Source organism: Lepisma saccharinum, chromosome 24 (assembly GCF_977018435.1).
Source record: "Lepisma saccharinum chromosome 24, izLepSacc3.1, whole genome shotgun sequence".
In the NCBI taxonomy this organism is placed as follows: Eukaryota; Metazoa; Arthropoda; class Insecta; order Zygentoma; family Lepismatidae; genus Lepisma; species Lepisma saccharinum.
In genome coordinates this window covers 42,953,242-42,975,861 of record NC_139252.1, presented here as the reverse complement: position 1 = coordinate 42,975,861, position 22,620 = coordinate 42,953,242, and the positions used below count along the sequence as shown (strand labels likewise).

The window sequence follows — 22,620 nt, the reverse complement described above, 5'->3', positions numbered from 1 at the left end:
CTGAACTTTCATGAAGGCTTTTGCCTATGACACACGCGGTTGTCACGAAAATAATCGGACAGTTTTGTAACTTCACAGCGTAAATGTTATTCTTTAAAAAATTCCCACACTTTCAACTTCTACTCTACGAACAAATCTAATATACGTATTTCCGATTACTCAGTACAGTTAATGACTAACAGGGCTAAAGTTCATTACCTGAAAATCCTCACAGTTAATGTTGAATCCTGGATTATCCATTACAAATTTCTTCACTGCATTCACGTTCCCCGATTTCACAAGATCAAAGAAATCCTTCTCCTTAGGCAGAAGCTCGGGCAGTACAACACTTGGCCTCTTCCGTGTCCCCTTTAATAGAAAGAGATCTGAAGATATCTGGCCGCGGTGGCTCATTCGGTAACTCGTCTGACTACCATGCTTAAAGGTCCCGGGTTCGTTCCCCGGCCGGTTCAAATCCGGGAACTTTTCTAACGTTGGAAGCGGCCCTGGTGCCCACCCAGCGTCGAAAGACATGGGTACCTGGGGGAAACCCTGGGGGGTAAAGGCGGTCAGGGGCGTGATGCTGATCAAATCACCCCCACTCACGACCGGATCAAGAAAGTGTGGGGCGTTACCCCCACACCCCCTATACGCCTTCATGGCGTGGTGCTATGCACAGGGGAGCACTTTACCTTTTTTTACCTGAAGATATTTGCCAATGTCACGAGTGAGGTGCGTAGTATGTCATCAGGGTCCCCATAGTTATGCATTTTACATATTGCATGTGCAAATATATATTTTAAACTTCTTTTGAAAATGCATATTGCATATATGCAAATGCATATATGAATCATATATATATAAATTTCTTGCATATTTTAGAGTTGGGTGTATTTCTTTTCAACGTCCTGATCCCCTTCCGCCAACCTCAGTGGCTGAGTGGTTAGTATAACGCGCTACGGCGTCAGAGGTCCTGGGTTCGAATCAAGTGCATCATGATCTGTGAGTAATGTAATTTTTCTTTTCATTTATAAAACCGCGTTGTAAGGTAAATAAGATTGTGTGGATGAATTCAGAATTTCCACGTTTACATTTATTACATGCATGTTAACTTGTAGATATGAGCTGAAAAAAGAACAAATATATGCTTACGTGCAGTGTCTTGCAGTAACTGAAAGAAAACATTTTAAAAAGGTGTTTTTCTGAAGTGCATATCTATGTGTATATTTTTCTACCTTTTTAGTGCATATTTGCATGCATATTTTAGGTATTTTAAGTGCATAACCGGGCATTAGTCATCATGCTGCATAGCAGGAGTGGAACACTGTCTGTAATTTGTCAAGTTTTTTTTAATGATCACCAAAACCCGTTTTTCATGACTGTTTTTGTTTTTCTTTAGTACATTTCTCAGTGAAAACAGAACATATGACGAAGGCTTTTGAGAAAAATATCAATATTTTGTTTTAAAACAATATACATCACAAAAACAGCATGATAAGAAAAGGTACTAACATTGTCCTGAGATTTCGACCCTTCACAGAATCATCTGTGAGTGCAGATAATGTACCTAGGTATAACATTATAGGAGTCAACATGATACGTGCATGCTGTAGAAGCAGTGCTGACAGCTACTGAGAAATGAAGGAGTTCAATAATAACCCTTTTCACAAGAAATGAATAAAACAGAAACAAGTTTTACCTTTACAGTAACATTTTTTCTCATAATTAATATGTTTTTTTGAAAAAACTAAAATATATAATGAAATCGTGACCTTAATATGGGTGAATAAGGTGCAGAATAAGTATTTATTTGCCAAAGAATGGTGACTGTCTTTTTAGGTTTATTTAGAATTACATGTGCTTTTCTGTATCTATATTTATAAAGGTCGCATTACAACGAACTTTATTTTCCATCATGTAACTGTTTTTTAATGCAGAGGAAGATAAAAAATCTGTTTAGAATACCGGAAATAAGTTTGAAGTTCGGAGAAACTATTTGCAATTTTGAAAGTAACAAAAAATATTGTTTTTTGAAAACTTATGTTGTTAGAAATAGTTCACAGCCCCACAAACCATTCACGGATAGCCCCACGAACCATTATTCACGGTAGCTGACCTATAGCCCCATAAACCATTTCCGGTAAGGTTAGGTTAGGTTTGGTTACGTTAGGCAAGGATAGTAAAAAAAAAGGAGGGTTGAAACACTGACAGGGGCTTACGTCATCAAACGTATGCAGCATCCAGTTGTCGTAAGGCAAGCAAATGAAAGCAATGGCAATTTTGCGTCGGTGAGATATTTCTCTTGAAAAATACATGATTTCCCGGTCAAATATATTCCACGATGATAGAAAATACCTCGACGAACGTTGTAAACCTTGGAGAAACTCATTTCCGTAAGTAGTTTCTTGTGTAAAATTGAAGAAATGTGTCTCCGATGTATGAAACTGTTACCATTGTCTTCTTCCATTGCTACATCTACTCCTCGTATCATTACACAAATTACTATTTGAAGCACATTTCGTGGAGAGAAAGAGAAGTGCAGAAAACTAAGAAACTCCAACCTAATAATTTTAACCTATTCAAAACGTATAGTATACGTACGTATATATAGAAAACTGTAACCATGTATTAGCATAAAGGAGAGGTTGAAACATCGTTCAGTACCTATGTTCTCCTAAATGTGTGTGAAATTCTATTCCATAAAATAAAATGTGTGTGTGTGTATCACGATTATATCTGAATCATATAATCGTAACTTGAACCCTAGCATCTTCATTGCTTAAAATTTAAAGCAAAGTATATTATCTATTTATTGTTAGGTAAATTTAGAAATTAACAAAATTCTTTGTATAAAAGAAGAGAACTGTTGACCATTTTTTTACACTCACAACTGAAATTTAACGTAAGGAACACCAAGACTCATTTCTACATAAACCCACATTTCCGTAGACAAAAAACTCTTGGAATCGTATTAAAATACTAAATATTTACAAGAATTGATAAAAAATAAGAGGTTGGGCTTTGTTTTTCTAACCTTACCTTTGCAGGCGATATGTTAGTTTGCGAAGCTCCGGAAGATGATCTAGACGATTGATCTGACACATACGAAACTCGGACCTTCTTAGGTTTCCCTCTTGAAGGGCCAGGCTGCGGGTCATCCATATTGAAAACCTGCGTAACCCGTTTAACAGGGAGTGGGTTAGGTTGCAAAGGCACGACCTCTTCCGATGACTCTGAAAGAGGTTTCAGCCCTTTGACGTTGAATTTCCTTGTTTTGCGTAGACTTGTCTTCGACGGTTCTTCGTCACCCTCGGGTTGTCTTCCTGGTGATGCCATTCACTTCTACACACATTCCAGCAATCGCAGACTCTGAAGTGCACACATGTTCTCACCCAAATACCTATCTATATCACTCCAATCTTAATTGAAGATTTCTTTAGTCCTCGTTTTAACTGATGATATTTGTCTCGGTTACTTTCGCGGTTATTAAAATTCAAAAAGATAAAGCTAGTTTGTAAATAAAGCGTTTTTCTCAGGAAGGAACGATTCTCAAGGTGTTTACATGTAGGTTCGTCAATCGCTAGTAATAGACAAGCATTGGATACTAAAAGTCGCATCAGGAGGGTTTACGTAAAGTACCAGAAAAGATTACATATTCCTTAGTGGCCGCGGTGGCTCAGTAGGTAACGCGTCTGACTACCATGCTCAAGTCCCGGGTTCGATCCCCGGCCGGTTCAAATCCGGGAACTTTTCTAACGGTGAAAGCTGCCCCGGCGCCTACCCAGCGTCGAATAACATGGGTACCTGGGGGAAACCCTGGGGGGTAAAGGCGGTCAGAGGCGTGATGCTGATCACATCACCCCCACTCACGACCGGATCAAGAAAGTGTGGGGCGTTACCCCCACACCCCCTATACGCCTTCATGGCGTGGTGCTATGCACAGGGGAACACTTTACCTTTTACCTTTTTAGTGCCGTACAGTACCAGAAAAGATTACATATTCCTTGGTGCAAGTACAGTGGGATCCACTAGTATTGCTCGGCAAATTGTCCATGACTATCTTCATTAATTTCTCTTTTACATCCTATGTGTTTTAAGCGATGGATTATTATGTACGCTGGTGCAAAAGTTGTAAACAGTTTGTTTTGAGTTTTCTTTTAATTCTTGAAGCTCTTATTGGGTCAAATAAAGTGAACGAACATGGTGATGCACAATTTGCACGGTAATACTCATGGATCCCACTGTACAATGGGATCCATGAGTAGATATTACCGTGTAAATTGTCCATCACCATGTTCGTGCACTTTATTTGACGCAATGAGAGCTTGAAGAGTTAAAGGAAAACTCAAAACAAGCTATTGACAACTTTTGCACCAGCATAAATAAAGATCCATCGCTTAAAAACACACAGGATGCAAGACAAAATTAATGAAAATAGTCATGGACAATTTGCACGGTAGGGGAAGGGTCCCAAGCCCCGGACACTAATGAAAAAAACAGCTGGTCTGGAAAACCATTACATTTTAATAGATGATAAACAACATAGTGAAGGACAATAGTATACCACACAGTTATACTACCTTGTGCACCCAGAAACTATGAACAGAGAGGTACAGCACACATGAAATTGGATGTTAGGTAATGTCTCGAATACGAAACTGGGGAGGTAGCCCCGGACAGTTTATTTGTTTGTTTGTTGCTATCCTCATGTCTGAATACATACGTCAAAATAGTAGTAGGGGTTGCTGGGATGAATTTCTGCACATGCCTCATGAGCCCAGCCCTTGCAGGTGGCACACTGAATCCAATCTTCTTCGAATTCCTCTCCACAGATTAAACACGTGGTCCTACAGCCTGAAGTTGCCTGTTCCATACTTGTGCGCTCCTCGTAATCTAAACGTCGTCCCTTATAATTTAGCGCAGTATTTTGTTTCCTAAATTCCTGCGCGTGTTTTGTTTGTCCAAAAGTTGATTTTTATATGGAGTGGAAGTAAGTACTTCACTTCTCTGGGATTTACGTTTTCTCGAAACAAGTCTTCGCATCGATGCATCTGGAAGTGGTGAAAGTTTCTGAAGAATAGACGAAACATTCTTAGTTGATTCGCCTTGCCTCACATCCCGTCCTGCTGCAGGCTGAACACCAGAGGTGGAAGCTTGGGAGGTAGTCTGAACACCAGAGGTGGAAGCTTTGGGGTTAGCGCTTTCTTCATAGCCTTCTCGCCCAAGGCACCTCTGTTTGTAGTTCCTGACATCGTACCAGCAAATAATTTAAAACTATTTTACGATTTGTTCGTATGCTCATTTGGTTTTATATAAACAATAACAATTAGGCCTACATAGGACACTATAATGCCATTCTAAGAACATCCAGTGCTGTCCGGGGCTAGGTGCCAAACGTGTGTCCGGGGCTTGGGGCGACGTATGTACCCACAAACAATGCTACTAAATGTTTCCATAGGAATAAATTTCACCTTTGCAGCATACATCAACACACAACACATCCCTACCTTACTATTTACCATAATGATAACGTAAATTACTTACCAGTAAGTTCACTACGAACAATGACAATTCGTTTCCCGCCACAACAAATTTTCCACTTTCGGCAAAAAAGCACACTCCTACTTATTGCAACGCTCCACTCGGAGTGAAAGCCACATGCTTCTTACTATGGCGTGTACGCTGTTAGTCGCTACTACCGATAACAGACAGCTTCTGCCAACTGTCGCGAATAGGTACGTGGTGTCCGCGGCTGAGTGCCGTCCGGGGCTATGGATCCTTCCCCTAATATTCATGGATCCCACTGTACATACAAATGCAGTGAGATACACAAGTATCGCTCAGTAAATTCTCTCCGGACACTAAATATTTTTAATCATTTTTACCAGGTCTTCTTTATCTTTGTGTTAGAGATACAGCCCTTATTCAAATTGACCAAAATGTAGAACATGTAAGACTCAGAAATCTCTATCTTCAGATATTCTTTTTAAGTATTATGATCTACCTAATAGAGGTCAATTTAAATGGCCATTGCAATAGCAAAGAAACGCCTATGCCCAGGCCAAAACTCGAACTTGAAACCTTTGGTGGTGAAATTGTGAGTTCATAACCTTTAAAGTCTCAATTTGATCGCTATTGAAATGGCAATTTCAATTGAGATATTTTCGTACTTGTATGAAACATAGACTTTAAAGTTCAAATAAATTCACAAATATGCGTTTACACTTGAAATTTATTTTGCCACTCGTACAGTCTATCCCATCAAATATTATATATTTTTAATGTCTGTAACTGACTATCATGTCATTTCATTCGAAATGTTTTGCAAGTGTGTGTGGTGAAAATAAATGTGTTTTGGCACCATCTTGTTCCGACCCCTTCATTTAACCTTTATATATTCCATTCTTTGCACAAGAATGTTCACAGAGGAAATGTTTTCATACATGCATTTTGTTTCAGTAGGAATATGATGTGACCCACATAGGATTACCAGACGTTCGGATTTTCCCGGACATGTCCTACATTTTAGCCTTATGTCCGGCGTCCGGGAGAAATTTGAAAAATTTCATAAATGCCCTACATTTTGAGCGTCACATAATATTAATTAGGAAAATACGTTACAGAAAAAGTATGCAAGTTACAAGTCTATGGATTGCGCTTCCAAACTCAATAGTGAAATTTATTTTGATTCAGTCATTGCCCAAAAAGAAAAAAAAGTTTGTCCTGCTATTAAACAAACGGGAAAACGGAAGCAATAATGAACAAAGTTTTGAGGGACCACTTTCTGATAATGTCACTGTTCAATGCCTGAGCAGAATTTCTTGCCTTAGGGTTTATACTGATGGAACAAGGTGTTGCCCATTCTTACTCAATATTCAATGTAAATTGATTTTAAAGCAGGGGTTTAGAGAACAAAGTTATTCAGAGTGTCTGCCAGTCAAGAAAATCATGGAAGTCAAGAAAAAGTAAAGAAGTCAACAAATAGGTCAAGAAGTCAATAAAAAGGCAATAAATTATTCTTGTGGTCAAGAATTTTTGCTACCATAATGACTGATTGGTTGATTTAGTATATTTTCTTCACAGTTTTCTGTCCCTTTGGCTAAACGCGAAGATAAGGATGAATGGTGGTAAGATAAGATGGATGAAGGGACAGTCACAAACATGTAGGGACAACCGACACAAGCCCCACATAAGATTATACTGCCTGTGAGTCCAGACGCCAAAGCCTCGCTTGTCTGCCAAATACAGTTCAGGAGCATTAATACGAAATAGCAGATTTAATTCTCTTCTTAAATTCAGCTTCAGTTTTCATCTTAACTGTCCCTTTGGTAGGGGTTTTCATTAAATAAATATGTATTTTCTTAATTACTAATTTCCAACTTTACCTAAGTAGGGGTCGAATAAATAAACGTTAAGAGAAACGGAAAAAAAGGTCTAGTCCAGAAAAAGTCAAGAATTCTGGATGTTTTATTTTCGTAGACACCCTGTTATTGAACTAAAAACTACCGAAAGTGAAACTTCTGGAACCATTTTAAATTACGGTAATTGCTGAATATTTGTTTGCCATTACAGGTCATAATTCAAATATTGAGAGAGTTCTTTCATTACAATCAACACAACAGACTCACAAGAGAAATTATTTTTTCATAAAGTATGTAAAATGTCCCTATAATTTCAGAGTTGGACTGTCCACTCCAACATAAATATATTTTGACTAAACCTGAAATTTTGATAAAAATTGTCTCCTCTGAGAAGTATCACTTAAATCATGTAGTAAGAGGTGCATTGATTAGTATGATTGCAAGTTTTGAAATTTGAAAATTCATTAAGAATTCATTTTTTAAAACTGAAAAGTGTCATTTTTCAACTGCTTTCTAACGTGTTCTATAGAAATATGTATTATTTATTGGGAATTGTTTTGTGTCCTACATTTTGACTTAATGTCCTACATTTCCCTTACAGCGATCTGGTAACCCTAGACCCACAGCCATGGCTAATTACACTAATCCCAAAGAGCATGAATTACAAAACAGTCAGTCAATGAAATATCTTCATTAAACAGTGGTGGCGATTAAGGGGGCAGTTGCCCCCCCATCCACTTTTGCCACCTTTCCTCCCCCGCACTATGCTAAACTTTATATAGGAAGGAAAATAAACTGTCTTTGCCCCCAATTTTGGAACCTTACCCCCTTAGTTTTGGAACCCAATCGCCGCCACTGTCATTAAATGTATTTCCATTATTCTCCCCAGAAAATTAAAATCAAATTTTTGTTTGAAATTTAACAAAATACGAACACATAATAATAGTCATTAGGGTAATGCGTTAGAGAAAGTAAAACAATATTATTCTTAAATTGAAACTCTTTACTATATATATATTTTCAAAATCGAACTTTTATAAAATTTCATACAGCTTTAAATTACACTAATTATTTTGACACATTTGTCTCGGTAAAGCGTTTGTATTTATAAAAATCTCTCTCTCCTGTCAAACAAGGTTTATTTACAATCGCAAGATAAGTTATAACACAAGATTCGTACAAAATACACACATCCCATCTTCTATACAACATCTACAATATAGTGATACATTATTTAATACAATATTTTTGCAGATCACAGGGACATTTTAATGTAGTTTAATTTTCTTTCATTTGCAATATATTACTATTGGTTGCTTTCTCTTAACTAAAACATTTCTATTTTTGTTTTGTGGTTGATTTCCTTTACATTAATTTTCATTTTAGAAAATAAATAAATAACAATAGTAGAAACGGAATAATATTGTACAACTTAGAGCAAAAGCAGTAGGCTAAATATTTCACGGATTTTACATTTGATTCGTTGCTTAATTTGAAGACAGTTTACAGGTATGCTTAGGTATTAAATCATGTAAGCACACAAGAATATTTTACAATATAGACAATTCAAACCATGTTAAATAGATTTTTATGTCTAGACTGTCGATTGCATATCAGTTGTTATGTAGGCCATGGAATCTTGTAATTCCTTATTGTATGATGTAACCAAGAAAACGACAAAATGTAATTTTTAGTTCGTCTATTTGGCTTCTACCCGATGCCTAAAAATTTGGAGGCTAAATGCAAGGTATGGTTGCTCTTATAAGGCCAGGGTATATTATACAATTGTGTCAATACATGAACGATAGTGAATTGCTTAGTAGTATAATTGTTGATACAAGTTGTATTTTTCCTATCAGCAACTATACTATTGTGCTTAGAACTACTATACGGATTAATTTTGCTGTTTGATCACCTTCTTTTTTGCCAGTGAATAACAGTATTAAATTAATTTTAAAGCATCAACAGTAGAACCTTTGAAATTATAACGAAATAACACTTATTCAGTATGTGTGGATGAAGCCACGGTTTTGGCAACAGACTTATTTTATTACGCAACAAGTATTAATAATAAATTGTATCATCACTGCAACGTTATTTTCTTGCAAATCTCAACTATCAGCTGAAGAGAAAACAAAAAGAGTCAAAGCCCATAGTAGACTAATGACGTAATACATTGTTGTACGTGAAAACAATAGGTACGTACTACGTACTTACATACTTCAGGAGTGGAATCTGTGCAAGTATTAAGGTCGTACTCACGCAAAACCTTTTTTTTTTTTTTGTGGTTCTAACCTGTCATTAATCTCAACTGTCTTGAATGTTGACAGGGGAAATACACTATCCTTGTATGTCTAGGAAGGTGGAATGGATTGTGAACGTGTTCCCGAAAGTTATCACGACCTTAGGCAATATCTACACAAGGGCCTTGCGTTCTACAATTTTATTGTAGCATTGTTTTCTTCTCCTGGTAATCAACGATACACTTTGAAAGGCATGCTACATTAGCAGAAAACATTAACTTCGATCACTGGACCTGTTAGTGGAATGCTCTGGACACTGGCATGTGCTTTTGCTACGATAGCTGGTGATCTTGACTGGTAGGCAGCGACAGCAAGATTTGGAATACTCCCAGGGTCAGTTGAGTAGCATCAGCTCCATCAGCGGGGAGTCGAAATGTACAAACTGACCATATGGAAGGGAGGTTTTGTAGCCTCGAGCGGTAACTTTTGGTTGATTCCCCTCACATCATCATAGAGGTCAGTGATAGACAAGATGGCCAGGTAGCAAGTACCTGGCCACACCGTATAACATGTCTGCGTACCAGTGAATACCTTTCGATGGTGGTAAAGCTCTAGGCGCGGAGCTCCAGCTCAAGTGAATCACATGCAACATTCGTACAACACCCTCCTTCACGTTTACATACAGTCTAACGGGTACGAACGCCCAGTGGGCTAAACTGTGGCTGTTTATGACGGCATAACACGACACTAGCACGTCATCAACAAGCATCGTTCCGTCCACGGTGAGGGGCGCAAACACCCCTTGCTCCAAGATGGGAGTCACTGATAACACTCTTTCCCTTGCACTTCCTTTCCCGTGACGCACTATGAGTTCATCCCCTGGCTGTATCTGTTCAGCGAACACGGGACTCTGTTCAGACTTATTCTGGGTTAAAACAAAGAGAAGATGGGTGGGTGTAACGGTCAGGTGACGACCAGATTCCGTGTCCATGCGAAGGAACGTGCGTCTTTCGTCCGGGTTCCGATCAAGGAACAAGATCACTTCACTGAATTTCACGACACCCGTCGAGTCCACAGTAAGCACTTTGTCGCCGACACGAACGTCAGAGAGTTTCCGTCGCACACCGTCAGATGTCAGAACAGTGCTGTTAGCGGAGAAGCAGCCACCTGATCTTGCCGCCTGGGAAGATTCTGTAAAGAAAGAAGAAAAGTGTTAATAATTTCCTGATAATTAAAAATCATCATCTCCAATGAACCAGTTAGTAGCATGTTATGTTTACATCCCTACTAGATTTAAAAACTGAAACTGAACAAGTACCACAACAGATACCGCTTTAATTCGCGATTAGCCGAAAGTGGCAGAAAAGCGAAGTAATATAAACCAAATGCATCAGATGGCGCTTTAATAGAACCTTTTTTTGGCATTTTAAACTCGTTATAATATATATTAAATAATACTCGTCAAAAGTGAAAGTACCGTCAAAACAAATAACAATACTGTAAAAACATATTTGTACTCCTTTATTGTCAGTCACAGTACAGATCGTGCTAGACCCTCTGTTATATTATACCTTATATACTTTTATACAATTTATTTTGTTTATTCCTGTGATCTAGAATAGCAAAAAAATCACGAAACAAACATTGAATGCTCTGATTAAAATTAGAGTTTTCCTCATCATTCTACCCCTCCTGTAACATTGTTTTCTTTATCAATTTTATTATTCTTAAATTGTGCTCTTTTTGGCCTGTGCTTGCTTCATCGGTGGTAGTTCCACATTTCGACGATAGAGGCGCTTCGCATGGAAACTTCAATGCGTCCAAGTGAAACTTCACAGTTTCACCGCTAGATGGCACGAAAATTGCTTCACACGTTCAACAACAGGCAAGTTGATTTCGATGGGCCAAGACGCAACAGGTCAAGTCGAACGTCAGGGAAAATACTAGAAGCTGGTGCGAGTAATCGATTGATTAGATTCCCCCAACATACAGATTAAATTGCTTTGAAAAGTTATAACTTAATAAAATACTGTTTTGTTCAAATTTCACAAACGAATATGATGAAAATTTCGAACACAAAAAAGTGTTCGACATCAACCCACCTTTTGAATTCCACCAAAGGTTGTTGTCTTTTAGGCTAATCAATTCCACCAAAGGATATATTCAGACATTAAAAAAAGTAGAAAACTTTGTGGTGTTAGCAAAGATATTTTAACATTGTGGCAAATCCCAAGGAATGCAACTTGACTTAAAAGTCTGTAGAAAGAATTTAGTAGTTCTAATGTTGCACATTTACGGTATAATATACTTGTACTTCTTTATCTTGTAAATGAGATTTTCGCATAAGTTTTAAAACGCCGTTTTATGTCACGTTAATGGAATTATTTCTCTAATATGCATTAAATTTTCTGGGAATGTTTCAAAATCTTTATTCCACGCATGAACCGAACCAGGTATAATTGCTAGTTTTGTCCTAGGACCATCCTAGGACAAAAATACCATCTAGAATCGCCTTGACTGATTTCGCTCAAACTCCCATTCACTCTTAAACCATACGATACGCCATGTTACAAAGTTTTTTATAACAATTTATAGTTTCAGTGATTTTGTTTATTTATTTATAGTTTCAGTGATGGCCGAAATTTGATGTTTTTTTTGTTTTTAAGTTATGCTTACAAGGTTGTGATTTCCGTTTCATAAACTTAAAGAATATAGCCTATATGTATGCGTGAATTATTATGATATACATATTATTGTTACTACATATAAAAGTAAATTAACATTTACGTTTAAAATATATACATGTATATATATATATATATATATATATATATATATATGTGTGTGTGTGTGTGTGTGTGTGTGTGTGTGTGTGTGTGTGTGTGTGTGTGTGTAAATGAATTCATTTGTTACTTTTATATATGGCGGATATTTATAAAGTAGCAAACTAATTCCTTTACCAACTGCTTAAGAATATAAACAAATTACAAAATAGTTTAAATGTTTTTATTAGGCTTATGTGTAAGTTTTGTTTTCTATTAATGCAAACCAATTAGATTGCATTCTTGTCTTACTTTTGCTTTGTGTAATGTATATTGTTATTACTTTCTTAGAGGGAGAGAGAGAAAGCATGCAACACTCACAGAGACAGACATTATCCATTGTTCTTTTACGTCATTCCCGATATTATCCTTAGTAAAGTGTATTTGAAGTAAAAAATAATTGGTTATCTTTGTTGTTGTAAACAAAAACTCAGCCCCCGGAAATTTTTATGGGGTGAAATTTCCCCTGCTCCCCAGGATTTTGCACTCTGAAGATTTCACCATGAGAGTCTTCGAAACAGTGAAACCCCAGAACTGCCGTTTTGTGCATCTAACATCACACGACAATTGATTGCCCCAACCAGAACGTATTCAACCTTGGCGGTTGAGTAAAGATTATGTGCTCTTCCGTGCAAAGAAGTTCATGGAGGAAATAATCAAATTGGTTAGGACATGTGCCTATTATTTAAACGGCTAACATTCATGAATCTTTGTCGTCCTGCCACGACACACCTCATACGCCTCCGCAAGGCTCAGAAGTCTGGTTTGTCGTGTCTCTGGCGTTGGACTTTTGTAGTCGTCACATTAGCGGCATCCGATGCGAGAACAGAGGGAACTGGGCACGTGACATGAGTGTCAATTGACTTTTGGAAATTTGGCAACGTACGGGAAGACAAACTTGGGTGTGTAGCCGGCCACTGTTTACTTCCTGGCGTCTTCGTGGGACCCAAAAAACCGTCCGTGGCAGTGTTGCCATAATCGATTAAAAAAGATTAGAAGAACTGAAAATAAATACGTCACACAAACCTGGGCGTCGCAAATTAGAAAAAAAGAGAAAAATGTATTATTATAGTCGATAATAGGAATTTAGTATTGCGTTAGATAGAAAAATCGGGTGTAAAATGAAGGTATCGTTCATATTCTACCACTTAATTTAATCAAAATTAATTGTTCCGGAAGTTATACAAAATTTCAAAAACTATGTTAGTTTCACACAACTTAAACATCATGACTATCAAATTTTTCACTGAGTTTTTAAGATATTTTCTTGAGTGAGAAGTGTAGAAGTTAATAACAAAATACAATAATCTTGAATTTAAGTGTATTAACAGAATGAAATGTGAAAAATTAGAGGAAATCCATCATGCGTTGGATCGAGAGGAAGAATCTTCCCAAGGATATAACAACAATAACAAAATTAGTGATAAAATAATAATTTATTATTTGTCTGCGATAGTAATTAATTATTTATTATTATTTCTGTCGACGTCCAAAGATAGAGGGGTCTACAATTCCCTTGCTTCCGGGGAAAGTTCTTAGATAAATTTAATATTAACGTGATAGAGTGAATTCTCATGAATATTCTCTGAAAAGCAAAGAGAGTCGAAATCTTATATGCAATTTGTAGACATATGAATATATGGATATGATTTGCTTATGCCTCTTTTGTAAAGAAAAATAAGAACAAACAGCAAAATTTCTATGTTTACGGAAGTTCACGATGGCGCAGCCTCATCTCGTCACGTTCTCTTTCACGTTTCGACTTGTAAATGGAATTGTAATTTTTTCCCAGTCAATCTTTTCGAGGTTAAGAATCCTCCAGCATATAGTTAGGAAACCTACACACAGAAAATAAAATGCATCAGGTTATGCTATTTGAAATGCATGAACTGATGCAATGGTGAGTGTCCTTTTTATTACCTTGGTTCATCTTTGATCGAAACATCTGAAGTTATGCATTTTTCAGTATCACTTGAACCAAAATCCAATTGATTTTCTTGGGATACATTGCATCAACTCATTTTCTTTCCACTTTTCTCCCTAATTCTTGTTAATTCTTTGTTAAAGATGTGAAAAAAGTTTTCTCAAACAGCAAGTTAAAAGTCAGTAACATTTCATATGTTATGAAATATGTAACATCATTTGTTGCATTTCAAAAAAGAAGAAAAGGAAACATTATTCTAAAAATCAGAATCTACCAATTATATTTGAAGAATTCCCAATTGAATTATAAAATATTTGATACGTTTTAGCGAGTCGAGTACTATATTAATATTTACAAGAATGAAACGAGCATTAGACATTTGCTTGAGAAATTTTAATGCACTTCCTTGCATGAATTAATGCTTTTACTTTTCTGTGCATAGCAGGAACAAAATAAAATAAAATATATAGAGAAACAGGGGTTTCTTTGAGAATAGAGCTGGCAACACTGCATTTTTTTACAAAGTTGGTGGTTCTTTTCAATCTCTCTCGTGTTACCTCAGTGTGACTGTGGCCAAGAGCCTGTCGGATATTATCTTCTTATCGCTCCTTCCCTGCCTCGTATACAAGCCTGTAATGGTTGCTGCGACAATGTGAAAATTGGTGGGGTCTCTTTCAGTAGAGAAATGGTCGATTAAAGAGTGCTTATAATCTCGTTATCGCTTCCTGAATTGGAAGCTTTGTTTCAAGTGGTCTTGTTAATGATATGGTCGTATTTTATTAGGCTTGGAACGTTGAACTTTTACTAAACCGAAACAATATATTTTAGATATCTTCCGTTGCGGTTAAACCCACCACAATCTCGGTTTACTTTGATTAAATAAAACTGTTTCTAAATACCAATTACTGGTGTACGAATTAAATAGGCCTTTGCATCAATGGTGTCCACTTGATATGACTTTTGGGGGACAAGATTGGCAAAGATTAGAAATATATTCGAATCCTCAGCAATGTTTTCTTTAAATTATTAGACAAAGCATTTAATGAAAACATTACTGTATTCAAAAATATTCCTATACTAACAGTATAAATGTAGGTGAAAAAAAGTTTCTGGAAAGAAATCAGAAATTATTTCTCTTGACTTTGCCTGCCTGCTGGTTCTAATCGCGATTATGAGGATGATGAAATTGATGAAGCGACACTCACGAAGAACAGCCATACCGATGCCGGGATTCGAACCCGGGACCTGTGCCAACCAGTCCGCCCAGGAGGTCGGCCGCCTTTCATACGAGTAACCTTACCGATTTATCTATCAAACGAACAGCTGATTTATAGAACCCAGACTTACCAATATTTTGATATTATAGTGTATTTCTATCTATCCATTTAAAATGAAAATTCCTAACTGATAGCGAATATTTGGAGACGAGATAATTGTGTCCATCTCATCTTGAAGTGACGCCTAACCGACGTCTATGCATTTTAGAGACTGCGTATTCAAAGTTTTTGAAGTTTTAGACTTCTATTATTTTTTAATTAGTTAATTGATTATTTAAATATTAAACACCTCCTGGTTAATTCTCGCCATTCTCAAATTTCCTCTCAGTAGTTGTAGTAATAAATCATGAAACAAAGTAAGTTCATATCCGGTTAGTCTCTGTGCAAAAGCAACTGCTGCTCTTTATGTGACATTCCAAACTAATTCCTTTTAAAGCAGCCGCAAACTATTATTTTCTTTGTGTTTTAATTATCCTTATCGAAGTTGCTTATTTCATTTTTTCCTGAATATGTTATTCTCTCGTTATTTTACAGTGCTAAATCAGTATACCACATTAATAATAGTAAAATACAATGAGCTGGCTATGAGCCATTATGTATGAGAATAAATAAATGTAATTAACCCTTCTAATTAAGGGTTCCCAGATTCGATACCCGTTGGTAACACATATTGCACAGTGGTTTTTATCCCACTTTAAACTGTACGTCCTGTCCAGATTAGCTTATGTGTGCACAAAGTGGACTTAGGTAAAACAACAATTCAAACAAACAATAATAAATTGTGTTTGTTTTGCTCGATTAAATTCTCATCATGATACCGTATATCCGCCCCTGATGGTAACATATAGTGCATGAAAGAATAGTTCTGACGGATAATATTTTGTGTCAATGGTGTAGTACATTTGTTTTGTCTTTCCAAAAGTGATCTCGGCCTAACATGAATGAACATTGGCTACAATAATTGAGGAAGTTGTCACGAGCTATCTAAAGCAAACTGTTCAAAGGTTTCCAGATCATTCCTTCCTAGTCAGTTCGAATGCATGTTGACACAGAAAGTATTCCTTTCGTGATATTAAGTTAATCGCGTCAATGGGAGTGATAATTCTTAAAGTCTGTGCCACGTTACCACCTTACATGATGTGAAGCTTTTAATAACGATGTGGTTGAATTAAACTGTTCGCGAGATAATCCTTTACATTCTATTTCCACACTTTTACCTAAAAGCAAATAATTATGTGCAAATAGTGGACTGGTAGAACAGTAACTCTTTCCAGCCCGCTATTTTTGTAAAGGTAATTCAACTTCTAAGTTTCATTGTAAAATCAATTTGAAGAAATCAAGTAGAACAATCTCGTAAATTGAAGGATATTGATACGTATTTTGTTGCGAGTGTGGATTTTGTGCTGCTTTCGGGAGCTATTATATTCTCCTGTTTAGTTTTCACACACAATTGTTAGACATTTAATTTCTCTCTTCCCGAACACCTTTTTTTATTATTATTATTATAGAAACTTCCTCGCCATAGCAATATCAACAGACGATCAGCTTTAAATATATACATTACTGGAATCATATTGTAAATAAATAAATTTCGTAGAATCATATTCTAAATACTTCAATATTCGTGAAGAATTGTGTGTCTGTAGTATTTGCTACTTTTATAAGGTAAGTTATCATCATTGTTACTATTAAACATGACCACTGTATAATAATAAAATTTTATGTTAAGTCAGTGATACGCTGCATATAAAACACAACATAATTACAGAATTTTAATATTTTTTTATGCTAATCACACTGTGCCTCATTAATCCAAGCTAAAAGAGTACAAACACGATAGATTTCGATTGGTCGATTTCTTGTGTCATTTTATTTGTGTTGTAAGTTTACTTGATCTTTTGTCGTTTATCGAATCTCGTTCGATTAATATTTACGTCCTGGATAACCGTCATTATCGTGTAAATTGCTATTTTATTCTTTCCGCATAATCGGAAAGAGAAAGAAGCCCTCGCTTTAGAAGAAAACAAAACCTTGCCTGGCAACTGTGCTCGTCACATAAAGTAGCAAGTTGGACTGTAGAGGGAACTTGCACAAGTGCATAGGTCAATGTGGGGCTGTAATCTGTGACAACCTGTTGGAGGAATCAGGTTGGGAAAGCTGCGTGTGTCGCCGCGATTTGTACCCATGGCAGGTCTGATTGAAGTGGCTCTTGGGCTAAGTAATGGGACGGCGGCTGGGCCCGAGCCAAAAAGAATGACAGCGATCGTAAGCATGCCTAATTTGTCCCATTAATTCACCGCGGGAATCGGCCACTGTGGGTGACATTTCGATTTTTATGCGAGTCCACGTTAAAAGGGTTGATAGATGGGTTGATGGTTATCTGCGGCTGCGTCGAACCGCTCCTGGACCCCCCCCCCCTTCCCCCTTCTTCACTCTTGTCTTTCTCGTTTGGTTTAGGCTCATTTTTATTCCTTCCTTCAAAACGAGTTTCTACATTCGCCATCTTGGACTTCTATATCGTAAATTGTCGTTTGACTGCCGTGGAAATTACTTTTTTTTCTTGCATTCGCAATTTTCTTATGACTATCTCAGCTAGCCAATATCATTAACGACTTGTTCAAGAATCTTGTATTACATGAGCTTGGTATTTTTGTGTCGTTGCAACCGTGATGAAATGTTAGATTGCCATAGTCCAAATCATTTTCAGCTAGCTATTCTTGAATCTATCAAGTTTATTTCTTGTGCTGTTGTACAAATTGATTTAATTGAACCGGGTACTGGCTACGCCAATCACAGATATCTATTATCAGACTAGAATAAATGTGTTCAAATAGTGAGAAGCAGATGGCTGTGTTGGACATTCCGAATTCATAGAAAGCATTATAAGCAGCGCTTCAAGTGGAAAATGTTAGCTGGGAGGATGTTTGGTCTAGCCTTGAGGTCAGACCCGTAGCTAGATGGGGGGCAACTGCCCCCCCCCCTGAGAGCCTGATTTACCCCCCTGTGGAAAATACAGAACACATTCCTACCTGGAATTCTCACTAATCTTTACAATTATATCATGTGTTACTTTAGCAACATAACAAAGACACTTATTGATTTTGTGATTTATTATGGTGTATGGGATTCCGTATAATGTCGTATCAGGATTGGGGAAAAATTCCCTTCCAGATTCAGACTTCGGGAAATGATTTCGCAATTTTCAGTATCTAGAACAGTTGTCTTGTATTAAAGGTGCCTAATGTGTTTGGACGTTTTTCTTGGATGTGTTGCTATGAACTTGGAACTGCTTAAATTTTTGTTTCCCAAGTCTACCTTTTGGTAATAGTGATTCATGTGGTAGAGAGGGGGAGTGGATATTTGATTTTTCTTACCTAGCGTTGCTTTTCTGCCACTTCTAATTTATCACAACAAGGAGTGATGACGTGAAATTGATGAAGAGACACTCATAAACAGTGCCGCAACCACATGGGGAGGGGGGCAAGGGGAATTGCTCCCCCTCCCGAGTTCCGACCTTGGACGGAAGTCCATTCTAGGGGAAGTAAAAAAACAAGACTAGAGAATCTAAGAATAGGAGGACAATTGGATACTCAAGATGGAATTACTTTTTACGTGTTCCTTGCATTTTTCTTCCAGACAGCCAAGGGCACTTGCAAGGGACACAGAGGGCCAATTGCCCCCATGATTTCAAATCGTATACAAATAAAAATACATTTCGTAAAATTTTCTAGCTCGCTTCGCTCGCAATGTCTACTATTCTCATAGTCAAAGTTCTTGCGCGGCGGGAGTCGGCCCTGGGAGCCAAACGATCTATATGGGCTGGGGGGGGGGGGAGTTAAACAGAATGTCATGGCGCCCCGTAAAATTATTTGCGCCCTATTAAAACAATTTCTTTCTATGAAACTTAATATGAAATATTAATGATGACACTGTCATGCAAGAAGTCATCGATCAATCAAGGGATTCCTATTTGTTTGTCAGGTGTCAAAACATGTATTTCAACTACAATATAAAACAATTCACACAATATTTTGCAAGATGGTTAACGTAACCAATAGCAAACATTGTCTGTAGTGATGCAAGTGTCTCCCCTTTGAAGGAAATGAGAGTCCGTGGTGGACCCATGAAATAATTTTTTAGCAAGTACAAAAAAGTTACAAATGGTGTTGTTGGATTCTCGTTAGATTCCTTTGGGCGTAAAATCTTGCATGCTAGAAACTAGAGAGAATCATTATAAAGCATGATTTATAAAGGGCTCCCTTAATCAGTTCTGCAGAAAGGCCCAAAGCTGTTGGTACATATTAATCGTCTGTTAACATTATCGACCTGTAAATATCAAGTAGATACCCCTATTAGCCTAATTATGTTAAACTTTATATTCTTTGGCAACCTGGAAAGGTCATTATCAAAATATTGATATTTGATGTTGCTCGATTTTTTTCTTGTTCGTTGCAGTTTCAAGATATCATCCCTTTTCTGTTACTTCTCTTTTTTTTTGGGAGGGGACAAGTGCTTCTGTGTGCCCTGCTATATCTGCCAATGCAACACAATAAATTAAAAATTTGCCCCCTAGGATTGAGTTCGCCCACACTACAAAGAATTCCTGGCTACGGGCCTGCTTGAGGTTATCTGGGGGATACCTCCTATTTCCGCGGCCATCTTAGATTCAAACTACATGTACTTTATACAGTGGCGTGCCCAGGATTTTTGAATGGGAGGTGTTATGTACACTTTTTCTTGTAGTCAGCCTTCATTTTGCCATCTTTCCCTACCTTTGACGATCTTTTTTCTTTTTAGGAATACTGAGCCAAAAGGGGGGGTCAAGATCCCACCAAACCCCCTTGGCCACGCCATTGACGAAAGAATAAGCTTTTCCGGTCTCATATTAGATGTCTGTGCTGTTAAGTAGTTTTCTAAATACAAATAAAAATAGGCAAAATTATACTTTCAAAGCTCCATAACATGGTTTACAAGTTTCTGAGAGTAAAAATGATGAGTCGCTGCTTCGTTTTCAAACTCTAGGAAGTGTACAATTATTTTTGTTTTAAGTCAATGTAAGAATAAAATTAAAAGTACATAATTGAATAGAACATGTCTCCAAAAATTAATGCGTGTTGAAATAAACTTAGTTCGGTATCTTTGATGAGGAATTTGTCCGAGAGAATGAAGGGAAACCAAACAGCCTAGCCACTGTGCAAGAAAAATGTAGGTATTGCCTGTATAAAGGGCACACAATCTAAAACTCTCTCATTCAAGTTATAGGTCACAAACTATAATGTGCACTCAGTGGCGACGATTGGGTTCCAAAACCGGGGGGGGCAAGGATAGTTTATTTTCCTTTGTATATAAGGTTTAGCATATTTCGGGGTAAAAAATTGCAAAAAGTGGGGGGGGGGCAACTGCCCTCCCTCGGCCCCCCCTAATCGCCGCCACTGAGTGCACTCATGGCAATGTAAAGGGGGTTTCAGACGAAAATGAAAGCGACAAGTGACAAGCTACAGCAAGAAGCGACACTTTTGACTTGAAAAAGAACCTTCTGAAATAAATGCAACTTTTCGCACCGGAGTGACACGAGAAGCCGAACACATCACTCGACTCTTAGTGTCACTCGGACTGGGAAGGTTTTTCAACAAGTTGCATTGTGTAGCGCATCTCAGTGGATGCTCTATCCCACCAAGTTATTAAACTTCATACGTAGCTACTTGAAATACTTTGAACTTCTACTTTGATAGTATGATAAAATATATATCAATGTGTACAATGTTTCAAAATTTAAATACGTTATTTTGGCTTTATTAAGTATGTGCACACATCGGCTGTAATTTACCTTCGACTCATGTAAAGATTATAGGCTTTTACCGTTTGAGATGTGACTGTGCTTGGAAGAGCCACCGCTTAGAGGCGCTAGTTTCGCATCAGGTGTGCGTTTATTTCTATATCGTCGGAATGGGCAATGCGACTAAAAAGAAACCAGACTATACAAGAGAGTATGAATTTGAATTCCTTATGGAGTTAAACAACGCAACATCTTCAAGTTAATCAAGCTAATCAAATGGGAGTTTTGTACTTTTTCCTACAACTCAAATCTTGAACGTGTCCTCTTTTCGTTTATGTGTTTTTCTACGCCATCGGAAGTTTGGTATTTCAAAGAGAACAAGTAAAATAATAAAGCGTAAATCTAAGTTTTCTTCCCCGTCTACGACCATCTAGCGCACAGACATCTCTTTCTCCAGCTCACCGCGAGGAGAGGTTGTTGGGGGAGAAGCAGTTTAGGGTTCTCGCGTCTGGCTGGACACAAACTGTTCGTCCTGCCTTTAACGCGGCATTATATCACTGTGTTTAAGCTATTTGCTTTATCCGTAGAGCGCTTATCGCTTGGGTGTGAGACCATCGTATCGCCTTCCACTTATCACTTGTCACTTCGGTGCTACATCTTTCCTTACGTTACGTTATCTCCCCTGAGAAATTGCCACGGTATCCGAATACAAGCAGTGCCAATCCTTAATCATCTTACCTGACTTAACGGAGCAGTGTATGTGGGCCCTTGACTCGTAGTACACCCAGTCGAATCCCGCTTCTACGGCCAGGCGGGCAAGCATTCCGTACTTGGACCTGTCTCTGTCGGAGGTCGTGATGTCCACAGCACGGCCCTCGTAGTGGAGGGAGTTGGAGGCGTGGTGGCCCTCTTCGTCCCAGCCTTCCGTCACTCGAAGTCGAACCCCGGGCCACTGGTTCATCACGGATATAGCCAAGGTGTTCAGTTTCTCCTTGCAACGCTGAAACGAAAGAATTGCAATACAGTCAGTTCTTATTTTATCTACACAGAAGCCAAAAAGTGTCAATTGACACCAACATTTTTTTTACTCTAGAGACACATTTAAATAGTGCTGATGTACAGCCACGGGCAAAAAAAAATGGGACACCTATGTAGATCCTGAAATTCTCGCTTCTCTGCATAGCAAGACGTTATGTGTGTTGCCTAAGTCTACGGTAGTGGTAGAAGTTGCCATTGAA

The 22,620-nt window shown here is 37.7% G+C and overlaps 2 protein-coding genes across 2 annotated transcripts in view; both read right to left on the bottom strand.

Moving 5' to 3' along the window:
- The window catches only part of LOC145977910 (short transient receptor potential channel 4-like), a 60,302-nt gene extending 56,781 nt beyond the window's left edge, over window positions 1-3,521 (bottom strand). Inside the window, exons 1-2 of the mRNA XM_083110217.1 lie at window positions 3,019-3,521; window positions 199-348 (exon numbers count right to left, since the gene is read on the bottom strand). Coding sequence (XP_082966343.1) covers window positions 199-348; window positions 3,019-3,315 — 447 coding nt within the window. The 5' untranslated portion in view covers window positions 3,316-3,521. The remainder of the gene's footprint in view (window positions 1-198; window positions 349-3,018) is intronic.
- A 4,872-nt stretch (window positions 3,522-8,393) lies between these two features.
- Window positions 8,394-22,620, bottom strand: part of hh (hedgehog signaling protein) — an 81,366-nt gene continuing 67,139 nt past the window's right edge. Inside the window, exons 2-3 of the mRNA XM_083110452.1 lie at window positions 22,121-22,382; window positions 8,394-10,774 (exon numbers count right to left, since the gene is read on the bottom strand). Of these exons, the coding sequence (XP_082966578.1) occupies window positions 10,101-10,774; window positions 22,121-22,382 (936 nt within the window). The 3' untranslated portion in view covers window positions 8,394-10,100. The remainder of the gene's footprint in view (window positions 10,775-22,120; window positions 22,383-22,620) is intronic.